Here is a 13,587-nt window from a genome sequence, read left to right on the forward strand (position 1 = left end):
GCTGCTCAATTTTAGAGTTTCAGAGTTATAGAGTTTGAGCGCTGCCAGGAGCAGAACGCACACCCCTCCGCTGCCTCTGCCGTCGCAGCAGCAGCAGCCCGAGGCAATGTGTTTGGAGGGCTGGTGAGTAAGTGTCGTGCTCAGAAGGACTTTCTGTGTCCCCTTCTGTGGGAGGGAGGAGCTCACTGGCTCCCTCTCCTCCTTCCCAACGTGTATAAGGTAAAGGTAAAGGGACCCCTGACCATTAGGTCCAGTTGTGGCCGACTCGGGTTGTGGCGCTCATCTTGCTTTATTGGCCGAGGGAGCCAGCGTACAGCTTCCGGGTCATGTGGCCAGCATGACTAAGCCGCTTCTGGCGAACCAGAACAGCGCACAGAAACGGCGTTTACCTCCCCGCCAGAGCGGTACCCATTTATCTACTTGCACTTTGTGCTTTCGAACTGCTAGGTTGGCAGGAGCAGGGACCGAGCAACGGGAGCTCACCCCATCACAGGGATTCGAACCGCCGACCTTCTGATTGGCAAGTCCTAGGTTTTGTGGTTTAACCCACAGCACCACCCGCGTCCCTTCCCAACACGTATACCTGGCGTATAAGATGACCTCTGACTTTTGGGGTGATTTTCCAGGGATAAAAAGTTGTCTTGTACATACGGTATGTACACGGACCTGTGGGATCGTATGAGACAAGAATATATACCTATCAACCCTCCTTCTCCCATAGTCCTGCTTTCAAGTGGGGCTTCACCTAACAGGATGTTCCTACATACAAACACACTGTGCACAGACAACAGTTCTAGCTTAGGGGGTTGGACCAGATGATCCTCATGGTCCCCTTCCAACTCTAGAATTCTTTGATTCTCCCCCAACAGACCAGTTTTCTATGTGCGGGGGATCATTTGATAAGAACAAGGCCCTCTCGCAGTTGGAAACGGTGCACCTCAGAAACAGGCCTTCCACTCAGGCAGACCCTGTCCCAAGTGGAAATGCAGAAGGACAGACCTACTGACAAGCCAGAGGGGTATGAAAAATGAAAAGAGAAAACTCGCCACAGGATTCCCCCCAATATTGAGTCAGTTTACTAGCCAGCTACTATTTATAGTCACCAGTGACCCACTTCCCTCCTCTGAATCCTCTGGCAAGCACAGAAGAGTTAGGAGAAAGGAAGGGAGGGGTCTTCTCTAATTTGCACTAATGTATGGAGAACAAGAACATTTGTCCCACTTCTGGGAAGAGATCCCTGCTGTTTTCTCACCTTATCTGAAGCAGAGTGCGAATGGGAGCTCTGGGGAGGGGAATCTGTGCTTCAGTGCTTTACATGCCAGAGAGCCAGGATAATTTACCCCTGGCCAGAGGATTTGTGGACACCTGAACAGGCACGCACTCTCATCCCAAACAACCCCACTTTGCCCCCACACGTGCATTATAAGGACAGTACATTTACAGCAGAAATCATATAGCATAGCAGCGATCTATTAAGTACATCCTAATGAAATGCTAGTTGCGCAAAAGGAACAGTTTACGGATGGTGTCCATTGAGTTTACATACACATTAACCTTCTTAGACAATTGAAAAACACCTAGAGGATGTTCATATATTGGTTTAAAGTTTACCTGGATTTCTTGGCCAACTTCTAATCCAAGAGCACTAGGATGTTTAATCTAGAACAGAGGGTCAATATCATTATTTTTATCCAATTATTTGCCAGAAAATCCTACACTCCTGGGGCATGAATTATTATTCTTTTACCTTTCCATCTTCCATTTGCTTGGTGTTAACATGTACAGTGGTACCTCTGGTTATGTACTTAATTAGTTCTGGAGGTCCGTTCTTAACCTGAAGCACCACTTTAGCTAATGGGGCATCTGGCTGCTGCTGCGCCGCCGGAGAATGATTTTTCTTCTCATCCTGAAGCAAAGTTCTTAACCCGAGGTACTATTTCTGGGATGGTGGAGTCTTTAAGCTGAAGCGTCTGTAACCCGAGGTACCACTGTAACTGCAAAATTCTCTAAGTGGCCACCATGGTCAGAACGACCCATTCATGTGACAGTAATAGCACAGATCAATGGGGCCAAACCTTAAAGATAATGGGTGAGATGGAAGATAGCACATGGAAGTGTCCATTCACACAATTGGGCTTCTCCATCATCTCCTCCCCTCTGCAGTCCCCCATGCACTCTAGAGGACCATTTGGAGCAGATTTGGGGCAGGGGGGTGGTGGTCTGGGATGGTGGTAGAAAGAAAAGAACTGAAAAGTTCCACTGCATCAGCAGGTGGTCATGGCTAGATATTGGCTGTACACTTACTTAGTTAGGTTGCTCCTGCCTCAAATGACTCTTCTGATAACTATGGCCAAAAGGCAGACCTCTTGACCTACTAGCATAGCTTCCTGAGCACGACATCTCCACAGGTAATGGCACAGGAAACAGCAAAAGCACCAAAGCACAACTCAGCTACTACTGAAGGAAAAAATAAATACCTTTCTTTGATCCAGCTGAGAGTTGTGAAGTAGAACGGGAGTCATGTTTGGGTACAATTTTACCATCACCCCAATATCTCTGCATTAAAAAAAGAAGAGTAGAACTTGCTTTACATCAACAGAATGTGATGAGAGGCTTGTGATGTACAATATATCCTTACTTAGATGAAGCTAAGCCTGTTCCACACATTCCTCTATTATTGGCAGGATAAAAGAACCGCCTTATTTTTTGCAGGCTTGTTTTCTTTACTTATTCTCTAACCTTTTCTGAAGTGTACAAAAAAATGCTTTGCAGTCCTTATCTCAATAGTTTTGTGGACATTTTAATCTCCATTCTTATGCAATAAGGCTAGTGAGAATGTGGGTAGGGGGTCAGCATTAAATCACATTTAATAATAATAATAATTTATTATTTATACCCCGCATCTGGCCGAGTTTCCTCAGCCACTCTGGGCGGCTCCCAATCGAGTATTAAAACAATATAGCATTAAATATTAAAAACTTCCCTAAACAGGGCTGCTTTCAGATGTCTTTTAAAAATAGGATAGTTGCTTATTTCCTTGACATCTGCTGGGAGGGCGTTCCACAGGGCAGGTGCCACTACCGAGAAGGCCCTCTGTCTGGTTCCCTGTAACCTCACTTCTCGCAATGAGTGAACCTCCAGAAGGCCCTCGGCGCTAGAACTCAGTGTCCGGGCTGAACGATGGGGGTGGGGATGCTCCTTCAGGTATACAGGACTGAGGCTGTTTAGGGCTATTAACGATCAGCACCAACACTTTGAATTGTGCTTGGAAACATACTGGGAGCCAATGCAGATCTTTCAGGACTGGTGTTATATGGTCCCGGCGGCCGCTCCCAGTCACCAGTCTAGCTGCCGCATTCTGGATTAATTACAGTTTCCGGGTCACCTTCAAAGGTAGCCCCACATAGAGCGCATTGCAATAGTCCAAGAAGGAGATAACTAGAGCATGCACCACTCTGGCGAGACAGTCTGCAGGCAGGTAGGGTCCCAGACTGCATACCAGATGGAGCTGGTAGACAGCTTCCCTGGACAAAGACTTAACCTGCGCCTCCATGGACAGCTGTGAGTCCAAGATGACTCCCAGACTGCGCACCTGGTCCTTCAGTTACCCCATTCAGGACTAGGGAGTCCCCCACACCTGCCTGCCCCCTGTCCCCCCAAAACAGTACTTCTGTCTTGTCAGGATTCAACCTCAATCTGTTAGCTGCTATCCATGCTCCAGCCACCTCCAGGCACTCACACAGGACATTCACCACCTTCACTGGTTCTGATTTAAATGAGAGGTGGAGCTGGGTGTCATCTGTATACTGATTTAAGGGTCTGGGAGGGAGTCGTGAAACAATACACTCCCTCATGTCTGTTGCACACAACTGCTTTTATATATGGGTAACAGCCGTTGTGCAATTCCAGATTCACTGGAATTATATTTAATTATAAAAATATAATTAAACGGCTGGATAGGGTGCAGAATCAGGTCAGTTATGAGATGAGGGAGGTATCAAACTAAACAGAAGCTGCATCGAGACGTTTACAAATCACTGCACTTGTATTTAACTTTAAACTGTCCTATTTTAAAACATACCGTATTTTTCTGTGTATAAGACTAGGTTTTTTACCCAAAAATTAGGTTTAAAATTGGGTCTCGTCTTATACATGGGTAGTGCTGAGGGGTGTTTTCTTAATTTGGAGTCCCCCAAAATAGGAGGTGTCTTATACACAAGAAAATATGGTAATCCTTCAAATGAAGAAAAATATTAGTATTCACCACCATTTTCAGATTTGTGTTCATGATGTTTGTAGGCATACATAAAATATACATTATATACTCAAGCTAAGCAACCGAATAGTTGCTTATATGAAACACACATGCTCAAGGTAATGTACATTGTTCTCCTTCCTCCATGTTTAATCCTCAAAACAACCCTGTGAGGTAGGCTGGACTAAGAGGCAATGACTAGCCTAATATCACCCAGTGAGCTTAGTGGATCATTAGTCATTATAACCTGATGAGTTTCTCTTACCTCAGTTCTGTTATTGTGGCTGTATAAATAGCTCCAAATTCCAACTGATAGTCCTGCTACAAGAAAGAAACCAGAAAGAGATGAATGACTAGTTCTGCAAAACCAAGGAATCTGGAATTTGTGTGTGTGTGATTCGGCATAGGACCTGCTGCTCGATGAAAAATGCAAAGTTCGCACTGGGCACCAACAAGCCCTTTCTAATAGCTCTATGGATTGTGGCCATCATATCTTAGTTATATGTTTTAGCACACCCTATCTAATAGGCTTAAGGCAGCAGGAAAAGCAGGCATGCCTATATTAAGAGATGGATCTTGATACATGAAGCATATGCACAATATATCACAATATATCAAAGTCCTTAAAATATGCACTTACATCATCTTTGCAGATTTCGGTAATAAATTCTTGTGCTTCATGCATAGCGGACGGCGTTGGAGCAAATACGGAAAAGGTCTCTTCGTCTATTTGGCTAACGGTTACCCCTGCAGGATAAAAAATGTGGATAAAATCAACACTGCTGTAAAAAAGAAAGATTGGGTGGTTTTGTACAGGAATTGTTAAGTGACTCAACACACTGGTGCTAGAGATGTGTAGGAATCAAGGGGTGAAAACATAACGCCCAAATCGTCAATGTAAGATCAAGAGGAAGGAGCAGACAGATTTCAGACTTGCTGGATCTACTCTGCAGATTCCTGAGGCAAGTGAGCAGATTCTGAGCCTAGGAATTTGTTCTCCGTTCCACAACGGAGCTGAACTCACAGTCCTTATGGAAGAAAATTCCACTCTTGCTCACTGCCTCTCACCAGCCTACATGTCAGTGGGAAAGTAATCTTGCTGCTGGGTGTCAGAAATCTCCGTGCTAATCTACTGCAAAGAGATCTGCCAGTAGGTCCCAATGCACCTTCTTGCTCATCTCTGCCATGAATGAATTCTCCTCCACGTTGTTCACTATAATGAAGGATGACAATGCCATACAGGTCTCCCTCAGGAAATTGAAGCCAACTAGCTTAAGGAAACTCTGGAAGATATTGGCTGTAACAGCAGGAAGTGCAAAGTAGAGAAAGTTTTCATGGGGCAGGGAAAGAGTCTACAGGTATCATCATTATCATTATCGTCATTATCATCATCATCATCATATATTTATACCCCGCCCATCAGCCTGGGTTTCCCCAACTACTCTGGGCGGCTTTCAACAAAATATTAAAATACAGTAATGCATCAAACATTAAAAGCTTCCCTAAACAGGGCTGCCTTCAGATATCTTCTAAAAGCCTGGTAGTTGTTCTTCTCTTTGACATCTGGTGGGAGGGCGTTCCACAGGGCGGGTGCCACTACTGAGAAGGCCCTCTGCCTGGTTCCCTGTAACTTGGCTTCCTGCAGTGAGGGAATCGCCAGAAGGCCCTCAGCGCTGGACCTCAGTGTCCGGGCAGAACGATGGAGGTGGAGACTGGAAAGAGGAGACTGAGAGGAGATACGATAGCCACCTTCAAATACCTAAAGGGCTGTCACGTTGAAGATGGAGCAAGCTTGTTTTCTCCTGCACCTAAACCAATGGCTTCAAGTTTCAAGAAAGGTGATTCTAACTAAGGAGCAGTACAAACTTTAATATTGGTAAGAGCTTTTTGACAGTGGAATGGACTCCCTTGAGAGGCTGTGGACTCTCCTTCCTTGGGGGAGTTAAGCAGAGGTTAGATGGTGATCTGTCAGGGATGCTTTAGCTGAGATTCCTGCCATCACAGGGGGTTGGAATAGAAGACCCTCGTGGTTCTTCCAACTCTACAATTCTATGATTCTCATCTACATTCCATTTGCACTAAGAGAAAGCACACGGCCACCAGAAAACGAAAAACTTTATTTGTTATCCCTGCTTTTAGTCTGCATTATCGACTCACCAGTTTCAGCTTGAAGTTTTTTTAAATTATAACCTCCAGGGCCAACAAATCTTGCCCTTTTTGATAATGGCACCTGAACATTTTCTGAAATGCAGAGAGTTTTAAGTGAGAAATTTCTTGCAATAATAGGATCAAGGGATTTCCACACCCACCCACACAATACTTTTTTCCTGGCTACAAGACATAAACATGTTAATATTTTTTGAAACTTAAAAGATTGCGGCATCATTCTAGAACTCATTTTCTCCAATGGGAATAAAAGTTTCATCCATGGGACACTCCTACCAGTAGATGAGGGGAGGTGGCCTCCTCTGATTTCCTATGCAACTCCCTTCTGCCCCACAAAAAGATGGATTTGGAGTGTATATGAGATTGCAGGAGGAATCAGGAAAAGCTACCTTTCTTCTTTCTGCCAGCAGGATCCTCTGTTAGATCAAAAGCCCTTCCATGAATAGAAGGGAATTCAGGACCTAAACTATTATCTTAAAGACATAATGCTCAAAAGATGCCATCACTTTATGGTAGCCTTGTAAGTTAAAATTCATTAGTTCACAAAAAATGGGAGGGGCGGGGGCTTTGCCATACTAGCAGTCTGAAATAAAGCGTAAGCAAAATTTACCCCAAATTTACAAATGTTGACTCCCTGCCTGATCACCTGGAGGTGATTCTTACTTGCCAGATATAACCAGCCAAGTTGATTTTTACAAACCAGCATTATTTACCTTATTTTAGACGTGGGATGAAGCCTTTAATAGTACTGTATCCTGAACAAATTTCTAACATGCTTATGTGACTTTTGTTATGGAATTTCTCCTTTCGTTGTAGCTTCTTTCAGGACTTTTGTAGTGGGAAGTGAAATAGACATTTAAGAAATTGATACTGAATTCGGAATTAACTTGAAAGAAAGGTTCTGATCTAAAAAGTAATGCATGCATAGCCTGACAACTATGGGCTGTATTCTTGACCACCTACCACTGTTCTTAAAAAGCATGGTTTGCACACCTGTGAGAACTTTGGTCGTCCAACTGCACTCCCCACCCCACCTCTCATAACATGTACAGTTAATTACAAATGTTATTACCTACAAGTGGTCCGTTCTCTTTTCTGCTTGCTCTAGGTTTTGCAATCGTTTTGTTCATAATTTGCAATATTTCTCTCTTTGCCACTAAGGGAGAAAAACACACACAAAAACCCCTTCTAGTTTAAATATAGAACACACATGTTAAATGCTTTCAATTTAAAAAAAACCCTCTATTTTGTTGCAAGGAAACCTTCCTTTCTTCCCTAACATGACTAATCAAGCAAAACTTTTGCATGCAGCACCACAGTGAGGGTTTGAGGCACTTTTGGGGAGATGCATTGTTCAATAAAAGAGCAGAATTGTTTCCAGTTTTATGCTTCATAAAGGCACTTAGGGCAGCAGATCTTCTGTCCATCTCTGTGCATTATTTCCAGCGCGTTTTAAAAAGCCCTACATCTCCCTCCCCCAGGTGAAGCACATTACACTACAGAGCACTTAAATCACTGTGCAATAATGAATCCTTATTCCATTGGTGTAAGCTTTTGCTGGTACAGTGATACCTTGGGTTACATACGCTTCAGGTTACAGACTCCGTTAACCCAGAAATAGTACCTCGGGTTAAGAACTTTGCTTCAGGATGAGAACATAAATCATACTCCGGTGCACAGTGGCAGCGGGAGGCCCCATTAGCTAAAGTGGTGCTTCAGGTTAAGAACAGTTTCAGGTTAAGAACGGACCTCCGGAACGAATTAAGTACTTAACCCGAGGTACCACTGTATTGTGTTGACTGTGAGTGTGTGACTTCTGGAGCTGATTCTTGGAATACAAAAACACAACACCCAGTGCAATCACAAGTTCATCTAAATAATGGGCCACCATATGTTACTTAGGTAGAAACCGCCCCCACCCTCAAATTTATTTCAATGAACGCGTTGCTTGGAATTGGTCACACTTGCTTATGTCACATGGAATGCTTTCTCTAACACACAGCTTTTTCTGCAAGCAGGCTAGCAGATGCAAAGAAATCAAAATTGCTTTCCTGAGAAAAATGAGAGCTAGCCAGCTTTCTTCTTCAGAAACAGAAATCACGCTGGGTGGGCAAAGTTCACTGCCTATAAACAACAGTTTGACTGGGAAGAAATATGGCTAAGCTGTAAGCCAAAGAGTATTAAAGCAGATGATGCAGCTGTGAATTCACAAGGTGTTTCCCCCATACCAGCCTTCACCAACCCGGTGCCCTCCAGATGTTTCTGACCATAGATCCCCAGCCAGCATGAGGGAGATGGGAACTGGAATCCAGAACCTCTGGAAGCAACAGGCTAGTGAAAGCTGCCCCATATGGAGTTAGGTTTGCAACGTTTCATTATTTCTAATTGGTAAATCAACTATCTAAACCTTTATGCCAGCCTTTCTCAAATGTGGATTCCCAGATGTTGTTGGACTACTACTCCCATCAGTCCTGACTGCTGCCCCTGCTGACTGTGGAAGATGGGAGTTGTAGTTCAACATCTCAGAACCCAAAGTTTAGAAAGTCTGCTTTATATGCTGATTAGTCATGGTGGCTGCAACTTAAAGACATTCTTGGTTATTTTTTTTAGGCTATTCTGCTTAATAATAATAAAATAATAATATTATTTATACCCCACCCATCTGGCTGGGTTTCTTCAGCCACTCTGGGTGCCTTCCAACAGAATATTAAAAATACAATAAAACATCAGACATTAAACGCTTCCCTAAACAGGGCTGCCTTCAGATGCAGTCCTTTAAGAAATGAGAACGATAACATGAAAAGGAAAATATTAAAGCTGGGCTCGCTGTCTAACAGTCAATGGTAGATTTTGTTTATTAGATGCAAGATAACTCTTCATTCTCCTGCCAACCTAGCAGTTCGAAAGCACGTCAAAGTACAAGTAGATAAATAGGCAGCGCTCCAGCGGGAAGGTAAATGGTGTTTCCGTGTGCTGCTCTGGTTTGCCAGAAGCGGCTTAGTCATGCTGGCCACATGACCCGGAAGCTGTACGCCGGCTCCCTCAGCCAATAAAGCGAGATGAGCAGCGCAACCCCAGAGTTGGTCACGACTGGACCTAATAGCCAGGGGTCCTTTTACCTAACTTTTCATTAGGACACCAAACTGAGGTCTCGCAGCGTGCACATTAAAAAACTAATCAGTCATTTTGCTTAGAACAGGGATAGTTAACATGTGGCCCTCCACATATTCTTGGACTCTAGCTCTCATCAGCCCCAGACAGCATGGGCATGGTGAGGGACAATGGGCAAAGTCCAGAACCATCTGGAGGGCCACAGATTCCCCACCCCAGTTTAAAATGAAGTGACCCATATGGTGGAAGAAGATTGGAGAAAATTTAAAACTTATTTACAGAAACATTGTAAAATTTTTGAATGTTGATGGCATCGAACTGAATTGAAGGGGTTCTAGCAACAAGGTTAAGATTGGATTGATAATAGATAACAGATAAATTAAATAGGACTGATGAATTTGCTGAATTAAATCTTAAAAGGGATACAAAAAAGGGAGGCGTGAGGAAGTCAGGAAAATAAGTTAATCAAAGATGAGAAATTAAAAAAGAGGGATTTTTGTTCTTTTTTATATGTGTTCTTTTTTCCTTTTATCTTTTTCTTTTTCATGTTTAATGTTTGTATTTTTGTATTTTGTAATTTCGTATTTTTGTGTCTTTGTATTTTTCTTAATTTCTTTATTGTTAAAACTTAATAAAATATTACTTAAAAAAAATAAATAAAATGAAGTGACCCATAAGCTAAAAGCTCTTTTACAAAACTTAACATGAAGGATGAGGATCTCAGTATTATCATATTTTTATTTTTTAGATTGTGTCCAAGGAGTACCTTGGCTCCAAACAAATATATGCCCAGTGCATATCTTTCTTTAAGTCTTTGGTTCAATAACCATTAATGCCACATTTTATTTCATATAGAAGCATTATGAATAATGCATATTAGGTTAATAACCTCTCAAAAATGCTGAGTCTCTTTAATACTAATTTCCCCCCCGCATATCATGAACCAGATTCCTAACTTTTAAACACTGGAAAAAGAGACAACCAATTTACCTGGCACATAAGAAGCCATACATTTTACCAATGAAATGTTGTTGTTTTTTAATTCACACATCAGAATTATTCTTATCATACCACTGAACTTCCTATGTCTAACAATGATTGCTTGTTACACCAACAATTTTAACCAGGCATCCTCAAAAGGCGAAATCAGGGCCAAAACCAGAATAGCGATTTGTTCATTTATTATTTGTGCTCATAGTGCAATGTGTACTTCACCAAATGGGCCTAGGGCAGGTTGCGAAAATAATGAAAATCGCTGAAGAAAAACACAAAAATGACCAGTATCAAAGCAAAGGTGGCAATACGTCCACACAACCACAGACCTAGGTGAAGAGGCCCATCTTGATGAATTGCTAAAAAGCATTACAACAGGCTCCCTCAAACTCAGCCCTCTGGATGTTTTTGGCCTACAACTCCCATGATCCCTACCTAGCAGGACCAGTTGTCAGGGATGATGGGTATTGTAGTCTCAAAACATCTGGAGGGCCGAGTTTGAGGAAGTCTGCATTACAGTAATGGTTCAAGGTACACTCAGAGGGGAGGTCACCTCGGAGGAGAAGGGCCATCACAGAAGCCCTTCTCACATGCTATGCAGTGCTTCTCACCCTTGGCTCCCCAGCTGTTGCTGGACTACAACTCCCATCATCCCTTGGACCACCGGCCCTGCTAGCTAGGGACGATGGGAGTTGTAGTCCAACAATAGCTGGGTGCTCAAGGTTTGAGAAACACTATGGCAACAGAGAGAATGACAGCATCACCAGTAAGGCTACCAATTGTGGGGAACACACAAAAAAAGGACTGTTCATGGGATACTACATAGCGACACAGCAAAGGTGGACAACCGCCCCCGTGGCATCATGGGCAGCCTCTTATACGGCATGCCAGGGCTAGAGGCAAAAGCAGACAGAGCAACGAATGTGACTGTTACCTCTGTGCAGTAGGCATGTGCTTATCCTTCACCCAGACAAGCAAGATGCACCTGACGTCCAAGGACTTTCAAATCAGGCAAAAGCATGTTTGTGGACCTGAGGTTCTGCCCATTATGTAGGGACAGAATGCATGTCGATACAGAAGCTTTCAAGAGGCTTTTATTTAGAAGGCTTCACCTTAAAGAGCACCACCTAAATACAATGGTCAAGTCAGAGATATTAAGGTGGGCACTGATAAGGATTTACAGTGGTACCTCAGGTTACAAACGCTTCAGGTTACGAGCTCCGCTAACCCAGAAGTAATTGCTTCGGGTTGAGAACTTTGCCGCAGGATGAGAACGGAAATAGCGCTGCAGCGGGAGGCCTCATTAGCGAAAGCGCACCTCAGGTTAAGAACAGTTTTGGGTTAACAACAGACTTCCGGAACGAATTAAGTTTATAACCTGAGGTACCACTGTACTGTTCTAACAGGGCTGATTGTCCATTTCATGGGAAATTATCAAAACAGCAGTGAAAATCAAACGCCATGGGCTCTACACTCACCTGTGGCTTGCTGAATCGCTTCCATCACAATTTTTAGGGGTATCCCTGGCAGCTTGATATCAGCCTAATGATACACAAGTGAAAAACTGTCAACTGCATCGTTTATTTCTGGAATAGAGGTTTATTTCAAATTAAGAGGATTGGAGGATACCTGTAAGGCAGTGATTCCTTTATTCGTTCCAGCCATTTTGAAGTCCATATCACCATGATAATCCTCTATTCCCTGCAGAAAATAAATATATTTCAAATGTCTTCCCAAGACCACAGAGGTTCTACTCACAGACCCAAAAAACCAACACCCCAGCCCTGAACATAATAAAGGGATGCAAATTCTACCACAATAGGTTAAAACAATTCCTACATTTCGCCTGCAACCACAAAACCTATACTTGCAACATATTTTCACAGTCGGTGCCTGTCTGAGGAAGCTTTAGCGGAAGTCCCCTAATTATAGTTTCATGGTTTCCTTGGAAAAAGTCAGATAACAAAGTAGGGGTATTTTGTGTAAGAGTTTGAATACAACTGCACTACAAGCTTAAGCTTATTTTAAGCCAATGGAAGTGGTAAGAATTCTATAAGAGAACACTAACTCCATCAAAAGAACTATGATTTCCAAGATTTCAGGTGTTGGTGTTTAGTCGTGTCCAACTCTTTGTGACCCCATGGACCAGAGCACGCCAGGCACTCCTGTCTTCCACTGCCTTCCAGAGTTTGGTCAGACTCATGTTTGTAGCTTCGAGAACACTGTCCAACCATCTCGTCCTCTGTCGTCCCCTTCTTTTTCTGCCCTCCATCTTTCCCAACATCAGGGTCTTTTCCAGGGAGTCTTCTCTTCTTATGTGGTGGCCAAAGTATTGGAGCCTCAGCTTCATGATCTGTCCTTCCAGTGAGCACTCAGGGCTGATTTCCTTCAGAATGAAGAGGTTTGATCTTCTTGCAGTCCATGGGACTCTCAAAAGTCTCCTCCAGCACCAGAATTCAAAAGCATCAATTCTTCGGCGATCAGCCTTCTTTATGGTCCAGCTCTCACTTCCATACATCACTACTGGGAAAACCATGGCTTTAACTATATGGACCTTTGTTGGCAAGGTGACGTCTCTGCTTTTTAGGATGCTGTCTAGGTTTGTCATCGCCTTTCTCCCAGATTTCAGGTAAGCAGACACAATTAAAGGTAAAGGTAAAGGTACCCCTGCCCGTACGGGCCAGTCTTGACAGACTCTGAGGTTGTGAGCCCATCTCACTTAAGAGGCCAGGGGCCAGCGCTGTCCGGAGACACTTCCGGGTCACGTGGCCAGCGTGACATCGCTGCTCTGGCGAGCCAGAGCCGCACACGGAAACGCCGTTTACCTTCCCGCTGGTAAGCGGTCCCTATTTATCTACTTGCACCCGGAGGTGCTTTCGAACTGCTAGGTTGGCAGGCGCTGGGACCGAGCAGTGGGAGCGCACCCCGCCGCAGGGATTCGAACCGCCGACCTTTCGATCGGCAAGTCCTAGGCGCTGAGGCTTTAACCCACAGCGCCACCTGCGTCCCTAAGCAGACACAATTACTGTATACCAATTCATGCATACGTCTAATGCAGAGGT

The 13,587-nt window shown here is 43.7% G+C and overlaps 1 protein-coding gene across 3 annotated transcripts in view; it reads right to left on the reverse strand.

Moving 5' to 3' along the window:
- Nucleotides 1-13,587, reverse strand: part of PNPT1 (polyribonucleotide nucleotidyltransferase 1) — a 44,288-nt gene that overhangs the window by 2,103 nt on the left and 28,598 nt on the right. For all 3 annotated transcript variants that reach the window (XR_014562750.1, XM_083733299.1, XM_083733300.1), the window contains exons 20-27: nucleotides 12,155-12,226; nucleotides 12,004-12,067; nucleotides 7,494-7,577; nucleotides 6,413-6,496; nucleotides 4,896-5,002; nucleotides 4,521-4,576; nucleotides 2,478-2,556; nucleotides 1,612-1,659 (exon numbers count right to left, since the gene is read on the reverse strand). Coding sequence is in view for 2 of the 3 variants with exons in the window: in XM_083733299.1 (XP_083589425.1) it covers nucleotides 1,612-1,659; nucleotides 2,478-2,556; nucleotides 4,521-4,576; nucleotides 4,896-5,002; nucleotides 6,413-6,496; nucleotides 7,494-7,577; nucleotides 12,004-12,067; nucleotides 12,155-12,226 (594 nt within the window). In the remaining variant the exon portion in view is untranslated. The remainder of the gene's footprint in view (nucleotides 1-1,611; nucleotides 1,660-2,477; nucleotides 2,557-4,520; nucleotides 4,577-4,895; nucleotides 5,003-6,412; nucleotides 6,497-7,493; nucleotides 7,578-12,003; nucleotides 12,068-12,154; nucleotides 12,227-13,587) is intronic.

Source organism: Podarcis gaigeae (genome assembly GCF_964106915.1).
Source record: "Podarcis gaigeae genome assembly, chromosome: 3".
NCBI classification, from domain to species: Eukaryota; Metazoa; Chordata; class Lepidosauria; order Squamata; family Lacertidae; genus Podarcis; species Podarcis gaigeae.